Source organism: Bombina bombina, chromosome 1 (assembly GCF_027579735.1).
Source record: "Bombina bombina isolate aBomBom1 chromosome 1, aBomBom1.pri, whole genome shotgun sequence".
In the NCBI taxonomy this organism is placed as follows: domain Eukaryota; kingdom Metazoa; phylum Chordata; class Amphibia; order Anura; family Bombinatoridae; genus Bombina; species Bombina bombina.
Window position 1 is genome coordinate 1,132,805,537 of NC_069499.1, and position 26,963 is coordinate 1,132,832,499.

The window sequence follows — 26,963 nt, forward strand, 5'->3', positions numbered from 1 at the left end:
CATGATTTTTGCATTAAACAGAGAAAAATAATTTATTAAAAGAAAAATAACAAATTTTTCAATAAATTTCAAGAGAAATTGCCAGATGAAAGGAAAGTGCAATTTATGAGTAGAATCAGTCCCTCCTCAAGTTTCCTAATAAAGCTCTCCTTGCATTTTTTCACATTAATTATTTGTTATTAATGGTTGTTATTTATTATTATTTGTGACACATAAAATATTACATGGAAATTATAGAAAAAGCAAATATTTCCTGATTGCCAATCAGAAAAAAATCTAAATTCTAATTGAAGAAGCAGATTACACCTATAATGAAAAATGTATTACATAAAAGTAAAAAAAAGATGTCGGCTTTGTCCTGGTATTAATCTAGCCTCTGGTTTTTTTTAGCATGTTGTTAACGTGGCTGAACATGTATGTTCTATTGCACTAGATTTTTGCCATATATGACAATTAATAAGAGACATGAAAAAAGATCAACAAAGTGCAGCAGGATCAGAAAATAAAATGACAGAAAGAAGTAGCATGCAAAGATAATTTATTTCAAATGGTGTTTTAGTTATTAGTTTTCTGCTGTATCTTATAAAATGACTTTGTTTTGTCATTTTGGGATGACTGACATGTTTCTTCAAGTTGTTTAATGGGTTCATTTTTCTCCAGCACCATCAAAGTGTTTCAATTATTTGTTTTGCTGAGAACCTATAAGAGAACAGACATTTTTATTAACTGAAACTTCTTAGACATTAAACTTCCTATATTGTTTTAATTTTTTTGAATATTAAACCATATTAAAAATATATTTTTCTGCATTTTTTTACACATTGAGGTCGTTCACAATCTTTTAGAAATACGTATTTACAAAAATCTCCATACACTTTAAAGGGACAGTCTACACCAGAATTTTTATTGTTTTAAAAGATAGATAATCCCTTTATTACCCATTTCCCAGTTTTGCATAACCAACACAGTTATATTAATTTACTTTTAACCTATGTGATTATCTTGTATCTAAGCCTCTGCAAACTGCCCTTTTTTTCAGTTCTTTTGACAAACTTGCAGTCTAGCCAATCAGTGCCTGCTCCCAGATAACTTCTCGAGCACGAGCACAGTGTTATCTATATGAAATACGTGAACTAACACCCTCTAGTGGTGAAAAACTGTTAAAATGCAATCTGAAAGAAGTGAGCTTCAAGGTCTAAGAAATAAGCATATGAACCTCCTAGATTAAGCTTTCAACTAAGAATACCAAGAGAACAAAGCAAAATTGGTGATAAAAGTAAATTGTAAAATTGTTTAAAATTACATGCTCTATCTGAATCCTGAAAGTTTATTTTGGCCTAGACTGTCCCTTTAATAGTGGTTTTTCTGGTGAAAATCATTAGGTATTTTTTTCGAAAGCATTGAGATTGACCTCATGTTTGCATTATAAAGTTCACTTTTATTTTAACTGGCAGAAGCATTGCAGAGACGGACGACACACACAAGTGCCATAGTCAAATTGTTATGTATTAGCGGCAATAACTGTGCAAGTACAAGGAAACTATCCTGCTAGGGGCAATTTCTTACCGTCTTTTCCTCCACATGACTGCTGGGCTGGAAGACTGTGTACAAAGAGAAATGGAAAAAGTGAAACAGATGTATAATTCGAAAGCAGATAAGTGTGTGTCTATTATATTAATCCTTTTCTCATGCTACAGTAAGGGACACACCTGTGCCATGACTTGTAAATACCCCTGCTCAAGATCAGGAAAGGTAATGAAAATGTCTGAACCTTTGCTTATTAAGAGAAATTCTTAAAACCTGGTGATCCCTGGAGACTGGAATGGACGCGAATAATAAAGTCTGTATATGTTACATTTTAAGAGTAATCAGTCAGCTAAGATTGAGCCCTTTCAATTGATGCATATACAATTGCCTTCAGCTTTGTTTTTTTCACTTTTGTACTGATCATATTGCAGGAGACTGGGTAGGTATCACCTAATACAAGTGTTATTGATAGAAGAAGGATATCAATGACAAAACTAGAGATAATGGCAAATGAGAGGCAAATAGTTAGAGAATAGGAGGGAATTAGAAAGTAAAAGAGAAGCAAGGGAAAGAATATGCAGCTGAGAGCAAAAATAAAAACAAAGAGTAAGTAGTAGAAACATGCTTAGTAAAAATAGACATCACTTGAATCCAGATCAAATAAATGGAGGAAAAAGCATTCAGAGGGGCCTATCTATCAAGCTCTGAATGGAGCTTGACGGCCGTGTCTTCAGACTCACCAGAAACAGCAATTATGAAGTAGCGTTCTAAAGACCACTGTTCCATAATCTCAGCAGGCGGACAGGAATTGCCGGAAATCAACCCGATCGAGTACGATCGGGTTGATTGACACCCCCTGCTGGCGGCTGATTGGCTGCGAGTCTGCAGGGGGCGGCGTTGCACTAGCAGCTCTTGTGAGCTGCTGGTGCAATGCTGAATACGGAGAGCGTATTGCTCTCCGCATTCAGCGATGTCTTGCAGACCTGATCCGCACTGTCGGATCAGGTCCGCAAGACATTTGATAAATAGGGGCCAGAGTGAGTAAAAGGGGATAATTCTACAAAGTAAGGTCTACATCAAATTGCAATTTAATTGCTTGTGGAAAAAAAAAATCCTTATTAAAGGGATATGAAACCCAACAATTTTATTTTATGATTCAGACAGAGCATACAATTTCAAAAAGGTTTCCAATTTACTTCTATTATCACAATTTGTTTTGTTTCCATGGTATTCTTTGTTGAAGTACTGTCTAGGTAGGTGTCTGGCGCACTGCATGGCAGGAAATAGCGCTGCCATCTAGTGCTCTTGCATATGAATAGTGCATGCTCCTGAGCTCACTACCCTACTTTTGATCAAAAGACACCAAGGTAATGAAGAAAATTTAATTATAGAAGTAAATAAGAAAGTTGTTAAAAATTGCATGTTCTATCTGAATCATGAAAGAAACAAATTGGGTTTGATATACCTGTAAAGTCTGTACAAAATGATGCTGTTTTACCAAGCAGTAAAGTTTACAGCTGCAATAGTATCAAAACCTAAATTCCAAAGGTTATATTTCACTTTAATGCTTGTTCTTCATGAATATTTATTGTAACTAAGACAATCCTTCTCTGTTACCGAATAAAACTAAATGCATACAGACCTCTAATACACATTTAAAAAGAATATACAAGTATGCTTGGCAGCATTTGCTAAACAGAAATGTACATACTTTATTTCATGTCCTTCCAACAGGCGTTTGTAAGTAGCAATTTCCATTTCCAAATGGGTTTTCTGGTCCATTAGAACCTTGTACTCATAGTTCTGTCTCTCCAGATCTGACCGGATTTGTGCCAGCTGAGCTTCTACATTGTCGATCACACCTTGTAATTGACCGAGCTGAGAAGAATAGCTGGCCTGGGTCTCCGCCAAACTGCACTCCAGGGCTGATTTCTAAACATATATAAAGGTGATTTGTTTTGTTCAGTTACCCAGCAATATGTTACATTACAAATGCAGCAGAGAGGAACTATATGTTTTGTGTTGCTTATTCATGTTTATATATTATGCTGTTGCAGAAACTACAAAACTGAGGTATAGAAAATATAAAATGAGAAAAATACATACAAAGACTTGTGGAATTTATTTTATACTTAATATCAATAGAACACATATATTGCTTGTATATATTATTCATATCTCCCCTTTTAAAAAGATAAAACCTACCATACGAAGTTGTGCTTGAAGCTCGATCTCTAGGGTCTGAACACATCTCTTCAGGTCGATAAGTTCATTGAGAGCGGACTGTAATTGTTCGGAATCGGAAGACACTTCACGATTCAGCTCTGCAATCTATATTAAGAAGAAAATTACAAGTCTTTTGTTTATCTTCTCATTGCTATCAAAATAAGCACAATGTAATCTATTTACCAGAAGCTTCATATCTATTTTAATTAATCTCTGAAAGTCAGTAGTGTATTTAGTTAAAGTTACATGTTTCTTTAAATCCATTATATATATATATATACTGTATATATATATATATATATATATATATATATATATACATATATATATTTATATATATATATATATATATATATATATGCATATATATGTATATATATATATCTCAACCATTGAAGATTAATTTATCATATACAGTATGCATTCATAAGAAACATATTTTATGAAATGGACACTAAACACTTTAATCATTTCAAGCACCGCTGTTTTTGGAACCTAGGTTTCACTGTAAGGAGAGTTTATGTACATGTGCAAACACATCAATACTGGAATGCAGTGAAAGCAAGATTTCAACATGGTGGCAGCCATGACTTGAGGGAGGGAATAACCTAAACAGTATGCTTATAAAATGGACTTACTATTTAATGTCCCTTTTAGAGCTACAATTGCAATTAATGCCACTAAGTATTATGATGGCAAAAGACAGAGTGCGAGCAAAGGTGTTTTTACTCCCACTTTGGGTACTCGTGCCATAGGTTTGTTACACGTGGCCTAGATCAGCATATGCTCCTAAGTGAAGTATTTAATATACATTATGATTCAAAGGGCTGAAAAAGTTTTTGATTTCTAATGGGTACTGAAGACTATGAACAAATGATTGAAAAGAGTGTTTGGATACTAAGGAGTTTATTTTTTATAAATAGTGCTGAGAGTAGTTAAGTAGTTATGGAAGACCCTTGAATGCTGTGTTTTAAAATTCCCTGGATGCTTAAAGAGTGTTTAGATGTTCTTTGATAATAAAGGAAAAGTGGTTTTATAAAGGTACAATAATGAGATAGTATAAGAAATGTAAGAATATGAAATGAGCACTTAGCAATTAGTTGTCTACAAGATAGTCTTTCTTATATTTTACTTTAAGGTATGGGAAAGCTTATACTACATGAATAAAAATTCTTAGTTTCTACATTTTAACATCTACATATATGTTCATAAAAAAATAAGCTTACCCTCTGCTGGAACATATTTTCAGCCTCCCTCATGTTCCTCTCCATGAGATTCTCATATTGCTCTCTGATCTCTGCTAAAGTTTTATTGAGATCTGAAGATGGAGCAGCGTTGACTTCTACATTGACTCTGGCTCCAAGCTGGGCACGCAGAGCACTTACCTCCTTCAGGGCATAAGAAATAGTTAATGAATGTAGTATAGATTTAAATGCAAATTCTTACAGCTAATGTCTTTCTTAACATTTGCCTCAATTTCCTACACTGAATTAATAAAGTAATTAACATTTAAAGTTTCTACTCAGAGATATAAACTTGTATTTATCCCACCTCTTCCTGGGCCTTCTTTATTTGGAGAAGTTCATCCTGGAGGGATTGAACCTGCATTTCCAGGTCCTGTCTCTCCATGTTAAGCTCATCCAGGATTCTACGCAAACCATGCACATCCGACTCAACACCGGTCCTCAGTCTAAGCTCAGTCTCGTACCTTCAGTAGACAGGATAAGGATATAATTTTAAGAAAATAAAAAGGACATGAACATGTATTTCTTAATCAACAAAGTGGACCAATTATCTTTACTTAATTTAAATTAAATTGTGCCTGAATTTTTGACTAAATTCCCAGACACCTACTTGTTCTTAAAGTCTTCAGCAGCCAGTCGTGCATTGTCTATCTGCAGGACAATCCTGGCATTTTCCACAGTGGCTGCGGCAATCTGTAAGGGACATAAAATACAGAGGTCTAGGTAAATGTGTTTTAGTTAAATCTTTATATTATATTCACACATGTATATATATATATAATTTTTACCTGAGCCTGAAGCTCTTCAATAATCTTGAAATAATGACTGAAGTCAGGGAACGAGTCTGAGACATTGTTGGCATATCGTTCACAGATTTTTTTCTCTAATTCAGCATTTTCTTGCTCCAGTGAGCGCACTCTCTCCATGTAGGATGAAAGTCGGTCATTTAGAAGCTGCATGGTCTCCTTTTCATTAATGGCCAACATACTGTTACTCTTCCAACCACTCTGGTTGGCAAAGTGACCTCCATGACCAGAGTTCGGGTTACCACTTCCAACTCCACATCCATGGGAGAAAAAAGATTGCTTGGAGAAAGAGAATCCTGATCCTCCATGTGAGCTGGGTGCTCTGTAATGATCACCATGGTGAGAAATATGGGAAATGTTATGGATTACCTTATGAGATCCGCCATGATGGACATTGCCTGATTTAGAGTAGTGTCCACCAATGTGACTACCTCCTTTTACGGATCCAGAGGGTGAATGACTGACACTAGAGTGGCTCATGGTGTTGGAAGAGCTATAGAAAGATGGTTGGAGAATCGAAACTGTAGCTTGTTCAGAAAAGTATGTGTGTTTCTACTATTACATCCCTTTTTATACTGAGGAAAAAAGGTGTCACTGTAATTAGATTTCTTTTCATGTGACCATTACACATTACTAACTCAGTTTTACTTGTTCTTGAATTGCTTTAAAATGAGCATCACCTTTAAGGACCAATTTTTGGTTTGCTTAGCAAGCAGATTAGGGGTGGGGAAATTGCAGTAGTGTTTTTGTAGTGCTGAACATCAGAAGAAATACTTTGCCACACCCCAGCAACTCTGCTGAAAATTACCAAAGAGTTGATGTAATCATTTATTTGCTTTCTTGCATAAATCTAAAGAGACTAATATAATGATTTTGAGGGTATTTCATGTATTTAATGTAATCAAAATAGGAATGTGGTAATACGGCCTAAAGTGTACAAATAATGCATTTTACTTTGCTTCAATATAATAAAATGTATTAAAGTTATATTTCCTTCTATATAACTGATTGGCAAGAGTAACTGGATCTCACTGGGCCCCAGGAAAAAGTCTGTGTCAGCCCCCCTCCTCATTTCATCAGCAACCCTTGCAAAGCACTGCTAACTGTTAATAGTTATATTGTACCACCACAAAGCAACATAAATAATCAGCATACCTGAATAATAACAGTTATCATATACCATAAAATCTTTATTCAGAGCTGGTGGGCCCTCTGGATGGCTTGACACCATTTCAGCAGAGACCCTTGTAGTTATGCCCCTGAATGACGTGTATTAGCAAATATAATAAACCCTTATAACCCTTAAAGTTCTTACTTTATTTTATGAATCGTTATTATATAGTAAGACACTTTTGCTGTCATAACTTTAACACATGTACAATAGATAAAACAATATGGACACAGGGTAAAATCACAAAGTTCACTTTGGACAAGATTACAAGTAGCGCGTTATGAGTTTTCTGCACGCTATGTGGTCTTTTTTTCGCAATCAATTTCCATTGCTCAGGTATAACAAGTCTTGAAAAATCGCCATTGCACAAGCGCATTCACATTTTATGCAACAATCCTTTCCGCGCTCGAAGAGCTGTAGTTAACAGTTTTGTGCAACATAAAAGTTTCATGAAACCAATCAAAAATACATTACAAAGTACAGTCACACTCATATCAACACTGTCTATTAAAAATTATTAAAAAAAAATATTGCACACAAAGTTTATAAGGGCTAAAAGATAGCGATCTTGCCTTTCTGTGTTTTACACACCCACCCTTATCATTTGACTGAGTCTAGCTTACGGAGCAGTTTGGGCAATTAATGTGCATAAAGCTACCCCCTTGACTCTAGCATTGCATTTAAACAAGGGACACTGATTGCAAAATACCTGCATCCCTCCATGATCACATTAAGCACCTATGTTTAACGGAACTACCACAGTAATTTTGTCTCCTGCATAGCTTGGTGCTGTTCTCTTTTCTAAAAGATAGGAGATCTCGGGTGTTAGAAAAAAAAAGCTGACAAAGGGATTTTACATTGACATATATACACATACATAGGGAAACATGGATTTATATGTATAGAGATATGTTTAAATATGGAGATGATGAAAAGATTTTACATTACAATCTTATGCACATAAAACAATATCTCAGATGTATTTTCAATGCGATATTTGCATAGCTCTCGAGATATCTAGACGTATATATATTCATATACATATCTCGCAATAAACAGATATATCAGTCCACATATCATCAAATACTGTATATAGAGAAATATTTATTTATAAATAAATATAACATATTCCATTGCGAAAACATTTTTGCAATATGAAATATTCGCATTTTCATATACTTTTTCGAGGAGAATACGTCATAGGCTTTGCACAACATATTGTGTTTTTTTTATTTATTTTTGTCTTCTCTATTGACTTTTATGGGGAATACGTGAATGCGCACGCGATTTCACAGTTTGCATTACGCGACTTAATGCTCACACATAATACGTTATGTTGCAACTTGTAATAGCTGCACAACCCCAAATGCGAAAAATCCTTAACGCGCGCAGTGTTTTTGCAACTGATTTGCCGCGCGACTTGTAATCGCGCCCTTTGTGTGTAGGGTGCACGTACAAAAGGGGCACTGCTTTCCCTCACTTAGAAATATGTAAATAATTTGTTCCACAGCCCCACTTCAATTCTTGGAAAATGTTTCTTCTTTATTTATATCAACATTTAAAAAACATCATGCAACGTTTTGGCCTGACCAACCTTAAAGGGACACTGTAACCAAAATTTTTCATTTGTGATTCAGATTGAGCATGAAATTTTAAGCAACTTTCTAATTTACTCCTATTTTCAATTTTTCTTCGTTCTCTTGCTATCATTATTTGAAAAAGAAGGCATCTAAGCTTTTTTTTGGTTTCAGTACTCTGGACAGCACTTTTTTATTGGTGGATGAATTTATCCACCAATCAGCAAGGACAACCCAGGTTGTTCACCAAAAATGGGCCGGCATCTAAACTTACATTCTTGCATTTCAAATAAAGATACCAAGAGAATGAAGAAAATTTGATAATAGGAGTAAATTAGAAAGTTGCTTAAAATTTCATGCTCTATCTGAATCACGAAAGACATTTTTTGGTTACAGTGTCCCTTTAATCATGCATTATTTAAGGCCAGTCAGGTCGAAACGTTGTATGATGTTTTTTAAATGTTAATGTAAATAAAGAAGAAACTTTTTTACAAGAATTGAAGTGCTGCTGTGGATCTAATGTTCTACATATTAACAAATGTACAAAGTATCACTTGAAAAATCTGGGCACTCAAATGCGTAATCAAAGTAGTTGTGCTTTACGGTTTTAACTCTGAAAAAATGGCCATTTCAGTGTAAAAACGAGTCTTGTCGGTATAGCTATACCGCAAGCATTTTAACCTGTAACGCAACATCAATCCCGCCCTCAAAAAAATTACGTTTTTGCGTGGGATTTCCATAGCACCGGTATTACAAGTTGTGTGGTAAGGCTAAAATGCTTGCGTTCCGGCCTATACCGACATGATCCATAGCGCCATATGAGAGCAGTAGTTATGAGTTTTGCGCCACAATATGTTTCACAAAACTCATAACTAAACTGTTACAAAGTACACTAACTCCCATAAACTACCTATTAACCCCTATTCCTCCACCCTCCTGCATCGTAACCACTATTTTTAAAACTTATTAACCCCTAATCTGCCCCCGGCCCACATCCCTGCCACTTTAATAAAGTTATTAAGCCCTATTCCGCCACTCCCCGCCACCGCCACCACTGTAATAAAGTTATTAACCCCTAAACCGCCAGCCCCCACATTGCAAAAAACTAAATTAAACTATTAACCCCTAAACCTAACAACCCCTAACTTTAAATTGCAATTACAATATCCCTATCTTAAAATAAATAAAAAACTTACCTGTGAAATTAAAAAAAACAACAATTAGCCCAACATAACAATTATACTAAAATTAAAATAACTACCAATTAAAATAACTACCAATTAAATAAACTAAATTACACATTAAAAAAACTAACACTAGTAAAAAAAATTAAGTCTAAAATTACAAAAAATAAAAAATACTAAATTCCAAAAAATAACAAACACTAAATTACAAAAAATAACAAACAAAATTATCAAAAATAAAAACAATGACACCTAATCTAATAGCCCTATAAAAATAAAAAAGCCCCCCCACCCCCAAAAAAAAAAAAAGTAGCCTTTTGTAGGGCATTGCCCTAAAGAAATCAGCTCTTGGTAATTTTGTTTGTTATTTTTCGTAATTTAGTGTTAATTTAGTTTTTTTAATTGGTAGTTATTTTAATTTTAGTATAATAGTTTAGTATTTTAGTAGTATTTAGCTATGTTAGGTTAATTAGTTTGTTAGTTTAAACTTAGGTTTTTTTAATTTCACAGATAAGTTTTTATTTATTTTAAGATAGGGATATTGTAATTTTAATTTAAAGTTATTTTTTTTTTAGGTTTAGGGGTTAATAGTTTAATTTATTTTTTTGCGATGTTGACTTTATTTAGTGGTGGCGATGTAGGGAATGGGCGAAATAAGGGTTAATGGCTTTATTATAGTGGCGGCGATGTTGGGGTGCGGGGGAATAGGGATTAATAACTTTATTATAGTGGCGGCGATGTCGGGGAACGACGGAGTAGTGGTTAATAGGTTTTATTAGTGGTGGCAGATTAGGGGTTAATAATTTTATTTAGGTGTCAGCAATGTCGGGGCGGCAGATTAGGGGTGTTTAGACTTGAGGTTTATGTTAGGGTTTAAACAACTTTTTTTCCCCATAGACACCAATGGGGCTGCGCTACAGAGCTTTTCATTCCGCGATCGCAGGTAATATTTTTTTTTTTTCTAACACTCTCTCCCCATTGATTTCTATGGGGAAAGCGTGCACGAGCATGTCAAAGCAGCCCTTGGATTTTGTGTGGTATGGAGCTTATCTCAACCATATCGCACACACAAGGAGGCTTTTCAAAAACTTGTAATGGCAGCGCTATGGAGGGTGAAATGACGCAACTCTTGTTGCGTTCGTTTCGCACCCTCTATAGCGCAAAACTCGTAATCTTGCGACCGTGTTTATATTATAAAATGTATTTTATTCTCTTAATATCCTTTCTTGAAAAGCAGGTAGGTATGTTTAGGAACTTGCATTTGTCTCTATGTGACAGCAGTTTGGCAAGAAAATTGTAATATATTTTACATTTGCAGGAGTACTAGATGGCAGCAGTGTTTGCTGCCATACAGTGCTCCAGACATGCATATCAACTACTAAAGTATCATCTTCAACAAAGAATACCATGAGAACAAAGCAAATATAATATAAGAAATACATTTAAAACCTTTTTTTTTAATTGTATGCTCTATAGATCCATGAAAGAAAACTGTGGGTTTCATGTCCCTTTAATACAATTTTTAGGCTTAGGAGACTGTGGGGTTTATGCTAGTGCATGAGAAAAGTAATAACAATCTGAAGAACATCCTGTCTAAGGCATGCTGAAAAGAGGTGTTTGACAGCAAAAGAAATAGTGAGCAATGCCTGCCTCTAGGTATATCTTCAATAAAGAATGTCATGGTAACTAAGCACATTTTATAATACAAGTAAATTAGAAACATCTTTGAAATTGTATGCTCAGTCTGAACCATATTTTTTTTTTGGTTTCATATCCCTTTAATTAAATAATCCCATTAAATATATATACCAGTATATATCAACACATAGCACATCAATAATAAAAACAAATATCAGTCCATCATCATCCAGTATGAAATAAATCCATGGCATGGGTCAAATGTTTTCTTAAAGACAAAAGATAGTCTACTCATAGGGGCCAATTTACCAAGTGGTCAATTGGGCCCAATGCAGCTGTTTCCGCGCAACCGCTGCTCCTTAACTGGTCCGCCACCTCTGAGGCGGTGAACAGCAATCAACCGATCGAAAACGATCGGGTTGATTGATACCCCCTGCTGATTGGCTGCGAATCTGCAGGGGGAGGCATTGCACAAGCAGTGCAATAGGATTGGGCTGGTTGCTGTACATCGCCTCAGAGATGGTGTATGAGTTAAGGAGCACCGATCTTAAGACCGCTGCTTTTAAACTCCTGTTTCCGGCGAGCCTGAAGGCTTGTGCGGAAACAGATTATCTGGCCCCATTCGGGCCATAATAAATCATCTACCAGGACTTTGAAGCCGCTCAGCTCCCGTTACAATATGGTGGGATCCTTCTAGCCTCCGCCTCACCATTCAGTTGAGGACCTGTCACCAGGATAATCCACCATCCAATGCTTATCCCAAGTCTTTGTAAATCTATGCGGAATGACTCTTATAATGTCCACAGCAAATCACAATGTGGCCACCACTATAGATTATTATGTATAAGTATTATGAATAAGGCTTCATTAAAATAAGCACACTGAGCTCATAAATGTATCTTAAGGTTTTCTCAATGTTCACACAAGCAACACATTTCAACTGCTTATTGCAGCCTTTTTCAAACTTGGACATTGTGTATAACAGCCTCTATTTAAACCAATCAGTAGAGTTACATATTAAACATGTGATTTCTTAAATTTGCAACCACTATCTATACATTTAGTTACCGTATAAACAGCTAGCACACATATGGCCAGATTACGAGGGGTGCTTACAGTTATGCATCAGCGATATCTGGTTCATCGTGGCTGTTTGAGCGCATCTAATGTAGCACTCGTATTAAAAGTTGAAAGTAAATGCGATCGCTTGAGCACAATTGAAGTTAACAAGTGCCTCAGAGCTCTAGTTAACTGTTTCGCGAAACAAAAAAGTGTCACAAAATACTTTCAAAATATACTACGAAGTACAGTTACACTCATAAAAACATTATCTAATAAAAATTATTTAAACAAAAATATTGCTCAAAAAAGGACTCAAAGATATGAGGCCTCAGTTTTTTTTTTTTTAAAAAGGCAGGCAAAGGGCTTAAAGGAACAGTATACACCATACTGCATGTAATAGACACTACTATAAAGAATAATATGCACAGATACTGATATAAAATATAAAAACTTACTTAGAAGCTCTTAGTTTAGCTCTGTTAAAAGGATTAGCTAGAACACCCACTGAAAGTGGGAAATATTCAGACACTCACCCTTCCTCTACATATGAAATGACTCTAAACAAACAGGAGCAAGCTGGAGAAGGTATATGTCAGTATTCTCCTAAAATGTTGGGGCTTGGTTAGGAGTATGAAAATAAGTGCAATGTTATTTAAATATAAGTAAAACTATAAAAATAAAACACTCTGTATGGGCTATATAAATAGATCATCTACAAAACATTTATGCAAAGAAAAATCTAGTGTATAATGTCTCTCTCTCTCTCTCTCTCTCTCTCTCTCTCTCTCTCTCTCAGCGTGGAGGCTATATGCAGCCAGAAGTGGATGTCAAAGTTGTAATCCGTTGTACAGCTTACTTCCCCTTTAAGACCGGTGATAGATCACACTTTTCTTCTTAATCAAAACACCTTGTCCTGGATCCCCTTTTGACTGTATGGTGTTCAATCTGTCAGGGGTATAGGAGGGAAGGGGAGTGGGCTGTGCTGCTGGTGATACTTTTCCTGCAAACAGTTCTCTGAGTCAGTCAAAAAGGGATCCAGGAGAGACTGACAAGAAGTTTTGATTAAGAAGAAAAGTGTGATATATCTACCTTCTGGCACCGGTCTTAAAGGGGAAGTAAGCTGTACAACGAATTACAACTTTGACATCACTTCTGGCTGCATATAGCCTCCACGCTAATCCCTTACCTCATTTAGATTGAGGTCTCAACAAGTGAGTGTCCACCTGTATATTTATGTATGTGTGTCACACAAACTTGTCATAATATACTGCACTAGGATCTGGTCTTTCTGTGCGCCCCTCCCTTCTTCCACCCATTCCAGATTCTACTAAGACCTCCTTGAGGACCCTTGGTTTTTTGCATTTGGAGAAAGGCTGCAAGATCTAGGCTGTATAGATCCTATAGGTCACACTGAATTATTGTGCAGTTTCTGATAACCATATTTTAACCATAACCATATTTTAAGCGCTGATATTTTCTTTGTCCCATATATATATATATATATATGTATATATCTATACCTATATATAATAATGTGTATATAAAGGTATAGATAGATACATATATAGTGTACCAAAATACTATCAGATATATTTAGAAATATTTAGACCAGCTCTGGCAGGTGCTTATTGACCAAACTGCAACCAGGCTGGATAGATCACAGCCCATCAGCTGGCTCACTCCAAATCGTGGATATACCAATGGTTGCTGCAAAATAAAATGCAAGGAGGGAGGGGGAAGGGTACTCCAATAGTGCATGAAATCACTACAAAATTCCCAAAAGCTAGCTCACTCAGGCAAACAGGTACCAGATCCACAGTTGAAATAAAAGTAAAAAAAAACACTCACAGTTTAGGATAAAAAACAAAATAACCTCTATGCATTGAGGACTTTTTTTTTTACTTTTATTTCAACTGTGGATCTGGTACCTGTTTGCCTGAGTGAGCTAGCTGGTGGGCTCATATTAACCCAGCTTGTTTGACTTGCACTGCATTATAGTGCGCCACTTTTGTGAATATATTCTTTGGAGGGTTTTTGGGGATTTTGGTGTGTGCAACCAATGACTGTACGGAATACAACTGTGTCTGCATTTCCACTTTTAAGAGGAATTTTGGTAACCGACAATATTCAGAATTAAATTAGAGAGAAATGGAACAAAATAAATAATGAAAGTATATTGCAAAGTTGTTTTACTACATACAATGACACATTTTATATTAATTTCTCAAAGTGTTTGAAGTCCCTTTATTTACTTCCTCTTTCAGATCCATCTTTGTATTCCTTTTACCACCCTTTTTCTTTAAATCTGTAGGTGCCAGTATACTTTTTAGATTCCTTGCTTTTTTGTGTATAAACTTTGATTTATTCGGTACCATTGAACCTTAAATGGAATCTGTCAATTTAATATTCCAGAGTTTCTTTATATCTTATAACTGCACTTATTTAAATGGAGCTTTCCTACACAGAGAATGATCAGCAATGCATTCCAATCATATGTTTTCACCATTCATATTTGCAAAGCAATAATCCCATACAGGTTGAATATATAAATCAGTCTTTACTGAGCTTTCAGTTTTTTATTTATCAGTTGTACATCAAATTAGAACTAAGCGTTGGGGTTTACTCTGTTTGCATCATAGAAAAAAAGTGATCACAGTGAACAGTATACTCTTGAACGTTGCTGAGTCCAGGTACCACACAACAGCTTAGAGCACTGCGGTAAACGCTCATATCATTGGCATCAAACCACTCATTTTTCTTCTCATCATAGTACTCCACATTGAAGGTTGTTGTGAATCCATTAAAACCTCCGACTACAAAGAGCAGATCATCCACCACTTCAATGCCAAAATTGCTGCGTGGGTTGAACATACTTGTTATATTGCGCCAAGCATTAGATATAGGACAATACGCTTCAGCAGTCCGCAGTCTGTTAGCACCATCAAAGCCTCCTACCTAGAATGGATTAGAAACACAGAACATTATAAGTTTAACTAAACAATATGGGAACAATTTTGTTCTGTAAATGCTTCATTTAAATGCCTGTATCACAATCAAATCACTTTTATTCAGTGATGGCATGTTATTTGTCACTTAATAAAATCCACTTCTTATGCTTGGCACTATGACCAGCTCTGGAAGGTGCTTATGGACCAAACTGCAACCAGGCCACCATTCTTAACTCTCCTAACCATGACCCAGTCCTGTTGCAGTAAAACTCTAATTACAACCTGCCACACATCTCAATCCTAACTATAACCCAGCACCCACCATAGGAAACCCTAGCTGTTACCCAGCCACCGCAGCAATAAATGTAGGCATTTTAAAACGTTTTTACTTTAGATAAGAGTTCACTTTTATTTTGAGTTTATTTACTGGCCTAAGGGTAGCCGTTTTGGGGTGAGCTTTATGTTGCAGGGTATTGCAGTGGGGGTAGGTCACATGGTGGAGCAGGATTTTTCATGTGTAAGGTCAAGCAACCAAAGGGGCAAATAGATTTGTACATGCATTGCAACATGCCGCATGTAATAGTAGCATTCTATTATGGAACCTCTGCTGCTTTTACTTTTCTGCCTAGGTAGCAGTTATTACAATTTTATGCAGTTCAGTTTTGATCGCATGATAACCTTATAATGTGTTGCTCAAATATCTAGGCCTTTATATTTATTTTCTCCATGATGACCTTTAAGGTACATTATTGTGAGAAAAAAAAAAACATATGTTCTCATTCATTAAAGTATGAACTGTAATTTTACCACTATCAACCTTGCAACTGTATGTGTTTAACCCTTGCGGGGCCCTATTCTATAAAGCTCTATGGGCTTGTAAGATTCTATAAGATATCTCAACAGTACTATAAATGATATCCCCATCCTAACTCTATAAAGACAGTTTTTAACTTGAAAACAGTTTGCTTCGCAAAGGGCTGTTCCTGGTTTTTATTTGCTTGAAGGTGATGCTCAAAAGGTAGCAATTTAAAAATGGTATAAAACAAATTAAATTAAATATTGACATAAAAATATGCAATTAAAAAATTGTACTGTTAAACCACATTGAAAATCATAACAAAATTGTTCTGCAAAAATTGAAATTTAAGAAAAAAATTAAAATTCATATTGAAATTGCGCAAGAACAAAATTATTTTGGGTTCACAGTAGAAATCATCATAAAACTACACATGCAAAAAACTTAAATTATGCTTACCTGATCATTTTCTTTCCTTCTGATGGGAAGAGTCCACAGCTGCATTCATTACTTTTGGGAAGTACAGAACCTGGCCATCAGGAGGGGGCAAAGACACCCCAGCCAAAGGCTTAAATACCTCCCCCACTCCCTTCATCCTCCAGTCATTCTGCCCAGGGAACAAGGATAAGTAGGAGAAATATCAGGGTGGAAAAAGGTGCCAGAAGAATAAAAAAAACTGTAACATCTCCAAAACGTGCCTTAAAAGAACACAAAGACGTGCCAGCCTATAACGGAAGGCAAAATCATCCATTGACGGATCAACGAAAAATCCTGACCCTGAGGTTGAGGCCCCTGAAGACTCAGAGGCCAACGCTTCCCCAGAAGGTTGAACTGAATCAGGCAATCCCATGCCCGACGAGCCCTGGTTAACAGAACACAGACAGTATTTTAGAAATATTTCAATTGGGAGATATAAATGAGTCAGCGCCATAGAAATTGCCATGTGGAACCGTGACGCAACCTCTGGAGGAAACAAGCCACCCCCTGGAGAAGGAGTAAAGGCCAAAGAGACACCTGCTTGCGTAGCCAAGAAAAGGTCTGGGGTACGGGCCTCACGGGACATGGCAACCTCGGAGGCAGATGGCTCAACGCACTCTAAGCTCCCTGAGTCGGTAGAGGAGAGTACTCTAGCAATTAAAACATAACTGATAAGCATTGATTACCAGGGCCATTCATAGTCATCACAAGACACATTCTCCGTATCGGAGACATCCGTGTCTAAGATATCCGAATCATCCATAATATTGGGATTACAAAAATGACAAACTAACTGGCACCGTTTTTACACCCCCAATGGCTGGGGCACTTACTACCTCCTGTGAACCAAACTACCCATGAGCTAGACTCTCTCTGTCGCACACAGTCAGCAAACAGAAGTGAGAAACAACGTAACCGCACCTGTCGCGAGGTTCACCATGCCAGTCACAAAAAGGGCACGCAATCTGGAGAGATCGTGTCATTAAGATAAGGCTGTTATGTTCAGTAAAAGCCGGGAGCCTAGGTATCGCTACACATTAGCAGATAGAACCATATAGCAAACATGATTAAAGTCCCCCCTATTCAATAACCCCCCTCAGGAGATATTAACTCATGATTCCTTATTAAGATAAAAGGAGTCCCACTGGGACCCTACCTTGATTCGTTAACATTACATTCACATATCGAAACAAAATTAAATGATCTTACCGGAATCTACGCTGTGGAACAGGAACTCATCCCTTCAAGTGTGACAGATAGTAGCCTCGCTTCTGACATGGAGGCCCATTTATCAAGCTCCGTATGGAGCTTGAAGGGCCGTGTTTCTGGTGAGTCTTCAGACTCGTCAGAAACACCAGTTATGAAGCAGCGGTCTAAAGACCGCTGCTCCATAACCCTGTCCGTCTGCTCAGATGAGGCGGAAAGGAATCGCCGCAATTCAACCCGATCGAATACGATCGGGTTGATTGACACCTCCCTGCTCTGGGCCCAATTGGCCGCGAGTCAGCAGGGGGCAGCGTTGCACCAGCAGCTCTTGTGAGCTGCTGGTGCAATCCTGAATACGGAGAGCGTATTGCTCTCCGCATTCAGCGAGGTCTTGCAGACCTGATCCACACTGTCGGATCAGGTCCACAAGACCTTTCATAAATAGGCCTCATAGACTTGAGTGAATAAAGGTAGGCAGCGAAACACGTCAACGCTGATTACCAAGGAGCTGTTAATATGAGTCGGGATGGTTTTGCAGGAAAACTCTCCCTGCATCTCCGGACTCTAACTTTCATCCATACTCTCACTGTGAGGCTGACAGGATTACTTAAAACTCCAGTCCCATTGCGAAGAGTACTACCCTCCATAAGAGACTTCTCGAACTTCTGACACTTCTCTGCCAACCTCCTGTGACGAAAGGCAAAGAATGACTGGGGGATGAGGGAAGTGGGGAGTTATTTAAGCCTTTGCTGGGGTGTTTTTTCCTCCTCCTGGTGGCCAGGTTCTGCATTTCCAAAAAGTAATGAATGCAGCTGTGAACTCTTCCCGTTAAAGAAGAAAAAAGCTATGAAATTAATTTTTTTAATACGAAATTCAAAGTGTATTTTTTTCCTTATTGTAATATTAGTTTTCCCTCATCTGCTAATGGGCTGAACAGGAGCATTTCATGGGTCCTCCAGACCTGGCATATCTTATAAGTGTTTCCCCCTGCAGTTTTTGCTGTTTTATTTTTGCAAACTAAAAGGTGGTAAGATTGTGTCAAAATATGCAAAACACTTTTTGCCCTGATAGAAAATCACATGTATAAAAAAATAGAGGCAATTGTGCTCCTGGCTTTTGAGTGTGTGAAGGTGATGCAAAAAAGGTTGAAATTTAAAAAATGTATGAAACAAATTAAATTAAATATTAACATTAAAATATGCAGTAAAAAAAATGTACTGTTAAACCACATTGAAAGTCATAACAAAATTGTTCTGCAAAATTAAAAAAAAATAATTTGTATTGAAATTGCGCAAGCACAAAATTATTTTAGGTCATATTATTTTGGAATATCCTGTAAACATTCCCCCTGCAAATTAAATGGCGATGAGATTGTGTCAAAATGTCCAAATCGCTTATTGCCCTAATAGAAAATCACATGTATATAAAAATAGAGGCGATTGTAAGATACTATACACTAAAAGCATGGTAATCTAATTTGTATTTGCTGCAGGATTTAATATTTAAAGTGTGTCCCCTGCTAACTTCATTCTCCCCAGTGAAGGGAGACGCAATTCACATCCCCTGCAAGTGTTGGCATTGAAAACCCTGCCTGACCTAGAAAAGTTTTTATAATTGGGTTCATAGAACTGATGATAAAATTACATGTGCTAACGTATTTTTTTAAATTAAAATGGTCCTTTAAAGGAGTTCTAAAATGGTCATGGGTCAGGAGGCCATGACGGTCTATGTATGAAAATCTGCGTACAATGCTATTTGTGTGACTGTGTGCTTTACAGTGTATAATAATTACAAGCAAATAAACTGAATTGGTAATAGTGAACAAATAAAAATTTCCATACTGCATATACATGGTCTCCATAAGCGATCACTCCAACTCCGCTGCGTCTGCTTCTCATGTTGGCGATCAAACTCCACTGGTTGGTCATTGGGTTGTAAACCTCAGCTGTGAATAGACACTCATTGCCATTAAAGCCACCACATATATAGATCTGTGCAAAAGAAATTAAATCATAAATTAAAAATCTTTAAAAAAAATGAATTTATGGGGAATGTGTCTGACTTTCTAAGATTTCTCCAATATAACTATTCTAGCTGCAATTCCACACTAGAGCCCTGAAGCACTTTTCAAAAGCTAGCTTTATTAAACCCTTGTGTTACAGCTGTTTTTCATAGTATCTTTTTGAAATGCTGGAGCTAACTTTGTTTTGATGAAAGTAATACATATGATTCAAATTGGGGTTAAGAAAGACTTAATGTTAAAGTGAAGGTAAACTTTAATGAATGAAAGCCCGTTTTTTAAAAAATACTATTAAAACAGGGGCACTTTCATTCATCAAAGTTTACAAAGCAGCCGTTTTGATTAAAAACTTACCTTTGTTTTTTTCACAGACAGATCAGCTTCCCCCACACGGAGATCCTCTCTTCACACGTCATCAATGACTAATCCAGCTTCCTACAATCACGGCATGGCCTCAGGTAATGACTTACCTGGGTGGAAAGCGTGATTGGAGGAAGCTGGATTAGTCATTGATTATATGTGAAGAGAGGCTCTCCGGGCGGGGAAAGCTGCTCTGGCTGTGAAAAAAAACAAAGGTAAGTTTTTAATCAAAAAGGCTGCTTTCTAAACTTTGATGAATGAAAGTGCCCCTGTTTTTAATAGTATTTTTAGAAAACGGACTTTCATTCATTAAAGTTTACCTTCACTTTAAAGTAATGTTGGGTTTAACCTTAAAGTTGAAGCATTTTCTGGCAAAGGTTTAACAAGTGTTATCAACATCAACATTCTAAATCCCCACTGTATTAATTTAACTGTGATCTGCTAAAGGATGTTTTTTTTTTTTCAAAATGGGCTTGTAAATATGTTGTTGAGTTTCAAGAGTTGTAATTATGATCAGCCAAACAGGACTGGCACATGTTTTGGATAGGGCTATTTTTAAACAAGCTGAAAAAATGTTGCCGATAAACTGTAGTGACAGTCTACTCTAAAATGTTTTGTTTAAAAAGATAGATATTCCCTTTATTACCCATTACCCAGTTTTCCATAACCAACATGTTTATATTAATATACTTTTACCTCTGTGATTACCTTGTAGCTAAGCCTCTGCAGACTGCCCCCTTATCTCAGTGCTATTTACAGAGTTTCATATAGCCAATTAGTGCTGTCTCATTAATAAGATAAAGGCAGCCTACAGGGGCTTATAAACAGGGAGACATTTAGAGGTTATAAAATATACTTATATAACAAAGCGGGTTGTGCAAAGCTGGTGAATGGGTAGTAAAGATGTTATCTATCTTTTTTAACAATAACATTTTGGAGTAGACAGTCTCCTTTAAATAAAAACACGACTTCAACATAAAATAACATAAAATGAAAGGCTCATCTGTGAGTGTGAACATGCTAATAATTATCAAAAGATAGATTGGGATCACCACATAGTCAGATAAATTATTATTGAGAAAGCTCAGAAAATGTAAATCAATGGCAAAAATAGCGGATCAATCAATGAGATAGGGTTTAAAATGTTAATTAAAAAAAAGTGTATAAGTCATTTTGCCTGTGCTATGTGCCTCTAAATTAGTGCTTTTTGCTCTGGATTGGACTGAACTGGGAGTAAGAAATAAATACAGATCTGGAGGGCCAATAGAAATAATACATATATAAACACAGATATTTCTAGAAACGAAAAATTTAAAAATATAAATAACATTTTCTCCTAAATGAAGAACATTGGAATGTTTTTACTGTAAAATATTTACAGTAAAAACACAGCAAAATACATTATTAAATATTAAAATTGTTTAAAATGATTTTTCAACTTTAGTGCTAATATTTTACTCTAAACTTCTAATATGAGAGTTAAAATAGAATCGCTATGGATTGCGCTCTAGCGATGTTAGTGCACCATAGCGCTAATATCTTTATGCTCAACTTTTAAGCTGGGCAGAAGGAGTTAATTACCACACAAGAATTAGCTAATAATGTGGCCAGTAATCAGAAGGGGCTAGTCACAATTGTACTGGGGCTCATATAAAGGGTGAATCACTGTTCAATTAGTCTCTAACAGAGTTTAGGTGTGAGGAATATGTAAATGAGGCAAATGTAATTCAAAATGTGTGGATGAATGAAGGAGGGATGATGGCAGAAATATTAATAAATTTGAGAGAATCTTACTTTTCCATTGAACGTGGTTGCACTGGCATCACTTCTCTGCTCATGCATGGGTGCTATCAATGTCCACTGGTTGGCCTCTGGTTCATAATGTTCTGCTGAGCTGAGTCGTACATAACCATCAAACCCTCCCATAGCATAGATTAAATTATTCAGAATAGTTACACTAACATAACACCTCCGAGAATGCATAGGGGACAACTGATGCCATGTTTTCTCGACTGGGTCAAATCGTTTCATGCTGTTGAAGTAGTCCAAGCTATCAAACCCACCAATGACATAAACAAAGCTGTTTAGGTATACAGCACCATGATATGCTCTTGGACTCTCGTCTTCGCCTGTAACATTTACCCAGCAATTAGCTTTGATATCATACGCTTCAATAGCATTGGTTGGACTACCACCACTCCAGCCTCCAATAGCAAACAAGATGGCAAAAGGGAGACGTGGCCTGGAGAAGAGGTTTGAGAGGTCCGAGGTGGATGGGCCATGCATGTTGAGATCATATATAGTTTGAAGTGCACCGATGATTATAGGTTTGCATTCCTCGCTGTTCTTTACGTAATCATTAGTTTTGACATTGTTCATGAAGTAATCTGCCTCCATCAATCCCAAGCGAATCTGCAAGAGAGAATGATAATAATTAAATGAATGTAATGGTAGACAAATTGGAATTGGTCCACTAAACCCCATTTAAACCATATAAAAAGTTACACCATAAGGGGTTTCACATCCACAGGTGATGAGCAAACTAAATAATTATTTATTTATTTAATATGAATTCTGTGAAATATAATAATACGGGTACAAATATGACTAATACATCAGGCAGAACACCTTTATGTTAGGTGAATTTTTTTGCCTGAGCTAGATAGTGTAGGTGTAATTAAACTAGGGTACACATGACAATATTTGAAGTGTGCCTTCACTGAAACTAATTTTAGTTTCAATGAGCGAACTTTCTGCGCCGTGTAGGCACATTTCAAATAGGGCCCCCTCAGCTGCAGCGATGTGGGCGGTGACGTCACACTCCCATTGACTTCTATGGGAGAGACATCGTTGCTCGCCAGCATTGCTCGGACACAACCCTTTTCTTTGAATATTTCGACAGAACGGGCTACAATGACGATGAGGCCATCAAAGCAGTTTCCCAACGGTCTGTCAATGCTTTGAATATCGGGTCCATATAGACACTTTTGTTATTTTATATAGCATTAGAGGAAAATACTGCAATGCTGCATGTGGTGCCAAAAGGCACTCTAACAAATTAAAAAAGAGTAAATGGAGCAGTAATGCCTAGATTACAAATGGAGTTCAATTGTTACTGTGAGAAGTGCAAATGTGATTACAAGCTTGCAGTAACCCTCTAGGATGAACACAAAGGGGCATATTTATCAAGCTCTGTATGGAGCTTGATGCCCCGTGTTTCTGGCGAGCCTGCAGGCTCACCAGAAACAGCAGTTATGAAGCAGCGGTCTCAAAGACTGCTGCTCCATAACCTGTCTGCCTGCTCTGAGTGATCGGGTTGATTGACACCCCCTGCTGGCGGCCGATTGGCCACGAGTCAGCAGGGGGCGGCGTTGCAATGCTGAATACGGCAAGCGTATTGCTCGCCGTATTCAGCGAGGTCTGGCGGACCTGATCCGCACTGTCGGATCAGTCCGCCAGACTTTCATAGATAGGGGCCAAAGTGTAATCTTATACTTGTATTGCAAGTTCATGGTTAACCCTTGTACAGTGATAACTTACAGTTTGAAGGGGCTTATTTGGTAAGTGTTAGAAATGGCGCCTTTTTCCAAACACTTTTTAACATTGTGATAAATGTTTTAAAGCCCACTATTGTAAAAGGGAAAAGCTGTGGATATTTTTTTATGCAAGATACTAATGTTCTGTACTGTTAATCTTGTTTGGACATCAAGACCATGCCAAATTAAAAACCACATTTTTTACAATAAAAGAAGTTAGAAAAAGATGTATAATAAGCAATTTCACAGTATAATGCATATGCATTATACATCCTAAACACATTTAATGTATACCATTAATGCCCCAGCTGAAACATATGAATAATTCATTTAAAGCTATTACTATTCTTTTGGAAGTGAAAAGGTTAATTTCACACATGTAAATTGCTAGTGTAATTTCACACTGTATATTAGTATTGATGCTGCCAACACTATACTTACCTGAGTGGTCGCAGGGTAGCCACACTAACTTCTCCAGGACTGCTAAGTCCAAGGCCGGGCTCCTCATTCAGGGCAACTGGGTAACTGCCACCCGCTATCTCCGGACCAGTTATACACAGATGCGCTATGTCCAGGCGTGCTATTAGAGTCGAAGACTGTGTCAGCCATGCAATTAAGGACTAGCGCGATTCCAATTGTAGAGGCAGAGGAGAGAGAAGGGGTTAGCGAGGCTGACACAGTCTTCAGCTCTAACATGGCACCTGGATTTTTTAATAACTTACTGATTTGCATTCGTATAAGAATGTTTTTGATAACTAAACTCATGGTTTAATTTCAGTTCTCAAGCGAGATTTGCATTGGTATAAGGATTTTTTGATAACTGCATATAATGGTTTACTTTCAGTACTTAAGCTAGAAAACTTTACTTTCAACTTGTAATACCAATGCACAGGAACTCACAATATACGTGCAGTAAAAATGTCACTCAAGCACAATGTATGCTAGAAAGCTTGCACAAAATACTGGTCCACTTCTAATCTAAGCTTAAAGGGACAGTCTACACCAGAATTGTTATTGTTTTAAAAGATAGATAATCTCTTTATTACCCATTCCCCAGTTTTGCATAACCAACGCAGTTATATTAATATACTTTTAACCTCTGTGATTATCTTGTATCTAAGCCTCTGCAAACTGCCCCTTTATTTCAGTTCTTTTGACAGACTTGCAGTTTAGCCAATCAGTGCCTGCTCCCAGATAACTTCACGTGCACGAGCACAGTGTTATCTATATGAAATACATGAACTAACACCCTCTAGTGGTAAAAAAATGTTAAAATGCATTCTGAAAAGAGGTGGCCTTCAAGGTCTAAGAAATTAGCATATGAATCTCTTAGGTTAAGCTTTCAACTAAGAATACCAAGAGTACAAAGCAAAATTGGTGATAAAAGTAAATTGGAAAATTGTTTAAAATTACATGCTGTATCTGAATCATGAAAGTTTATTTTGGCCTAGACTGTCCCTTTAAGTAAATAAGACAGCTACAATGTTTGGAATAATAAATGAGAATACAAGTACCCCAACAAAAATTGGGAGATGCTATATAGAAAAGTTTTTTTAAAATGTGGCGAAAGACCTTGCAAAACATTAAAAAATAAAATAGGAAAGAAATTGAGTCCTCAACAACATGCAAGGACTATAAGATCAAGTATAGACAAAATTGTGATACAGATCATGTAATCTATCTAAAAACTTGCCTACATTGTTCAATCCAGTACGCAAGTAAAACAATTAGACCAGTAAAGGTTAGGATAAGAGAGATTCTCTTAGATATCTCTGATCCAAATTATCAAAAGCCTGTAACTAAACACCTCAAAGGACACAGCGGAGGAAAAAAAACAAATTACCAAAAATAAAAAAACAGTTATGCCTATTCTAAAGCTAAAGTCCCACTTAAAAAATCCCCACCTCAAATTAAATAAATACTAAAGGGCTTTATGTAGAGCATTGGCCCAGTGGCATATTTAGGTTTTGTGCTGCCCTAGGCACTCAAAATTCTGCTGCCCCCACCACCTCAGGTTTTAGGCCTTTTTTCCATATTTTTTTTATTTTTTCACGGTACAAACAGTAAATAGTTCTGGTGTATTTCTTCTCCCCATAGTACAGCACAGCACGGTGTACACAGTAGCAGAGTTATAGCTTTCCTCCAACATTGATGATTTTGTTTTATATTTTATATATATATATATATATATATATATATATATATATATATACAGTGTGTGTGTATATGTGTGTATGTATATATATATATATATATATATATATATATATACCTAATATATATATATATATATATATACACACACACTTATAGACAGGGAAAAAAAAACTACTCAAGGAGATGTGTATATATAATATTATATATGTATTCCTTTAATATATGTTATATTTATTTGTTTCAACAGGGATGGGCAAACAAAAGTCTGGTTGAAACAAGAAATTGTCTCAACACTAAAACACTCAGCTTATAACCACAGTTAAATGAAATTATAAGAAAGCGGCTAGCAGGAGCAATGGGGTTAAAATTCTGAGACTTTCTGTTAGCTGCAGGAACTTTAAGAGGTTAAGGCAGCCCCTGTCCCTTTTACCTTCATTCCCTGTTATATTGCTCTGCTTGTAATGTCCACTGCCTGCAGTGTGCTTGCGCAAGCGGAGGCTGTCAGCACAACGCTCCGGTACAGGGAAGGGGGTGATCATATTTGACGAAGTGCACCGCACTGGGACTGAGGAGAGGGGATTCAGTAAAGCAGGCCAGAAAATTCCTATTGACCCGTGGTGGAGGGGTCTGCATTCTAGTAAGGATGTGTGTCTGCCCCACAAAACAGCTTCAAAGGCAGAAGTCACTTAGTGCAGCTTGAAATGTCTGGTCTTAAAGTGATGGTAAACTCTCCTCTTTTTAAAATCAGATCTGGAATGTAAGCGCTATTTTAGATGAAGTTTAATTCATTAGCTGTAATGAAGATGCAGTATAACATGCTTTTTAATATAGATATGAAATTCAAATACTGCCTGCTCCTCCGCCCACTTCAAAAGTAAAATTTTCTGTGAGCTAACAGATTGAATTGTTGTCCAATCAGCGATCTCCCCATATGGCACTTTTGTTGTAGCTAGAGCATTGATTGGAGAGTAATTCAATCATTTAGCTGACAGGAAAATTGACTTTTGAAGTGGGTGGTGTAACGTGGG

General features: G+C 36.7%; 2 protein-coding genes across 2 annotated transcripts in view; both read right to left on the reverse strand.

Annotated features, from left to right (window-relative positions):
- Nucleotides 1–483: 483 nt before the first annotated feature.
- On the reverse strand, nt 484–5,998 carry LOC128645590 (keratin, type I cytoskeletal 42-like). Its single transcript, XM_053698679.1, has 8 exons — nt 5,786–5,998; nt 5,608–5,690; nt 5,305–5,461; nt 4,980–5,141; nt 3,733–3,858; nt 3,239–3,459; nt 1,567–1,601; nt 484–699 (listed from the first exon to the last, which is right to left on the reverse strand). The coding sequence occupies exons 1-8, from the start codon at nt 5,981–5,983 to the stop codon at nt 680–682; spliced, it is 1,002 nt and encodes a 333-aa protein (XP_053554654.1). The 5' UTR covers nt 5,984–5,998; the 3' UTR covers nt 484–679.
- A 9,056-nt stretch (nt 5,999–15,054) lies between these two features.
- LOC128663433 (kelch-like protein 10) overlaps nt 15,055–26,963 on the reverse strand; it is a 65,162-nt gene continuing 53,253 nt past the window's right edge. Inside the window, exons 3-5 of the mRNA XM_053717756.1 lie at nt 22,037–22,654; nt 19,704–19,853; nt 15,055–15,390 (exon numbers count right to left, since the gene is read on the reverse strand). Coding sequence (XP_053573731.1) covers nt 15,055–15,390; nt 19,704–19,853; nt 22,037–22,654 — 1,104 coding nt within the window. The remainder of the gene's footprint in view (nt 15,391–19,703; nt 19,854–22,036; nt 22,655–26,963) is intronic.

Excerpts from the sequence above, each read along its gene's own strand:
- LOC128645590 (XM_053698679.1), bottom strand. The coding sequence starts at position 5,983 with ATGTTGGCCATTAATGAAAAGGAGACCATGCAGCTTCTAAATGACCGA. Across the intron at positions 1,602-3,238 it reads TTGGAAGGACATGAAATAAA|TCTTCCAGCCCAGCAGTCAT; the intron begins GTATGTACATTT and ends CTTTGTACACAG. Across the intron at positions 700-1,566 it reads GTCATGTGGAGGAAAAGACG|GTTCTCAGCAAAACAAATAA; the intron begins GTAAGAAATTGC and ends GTTCTCTTATAG.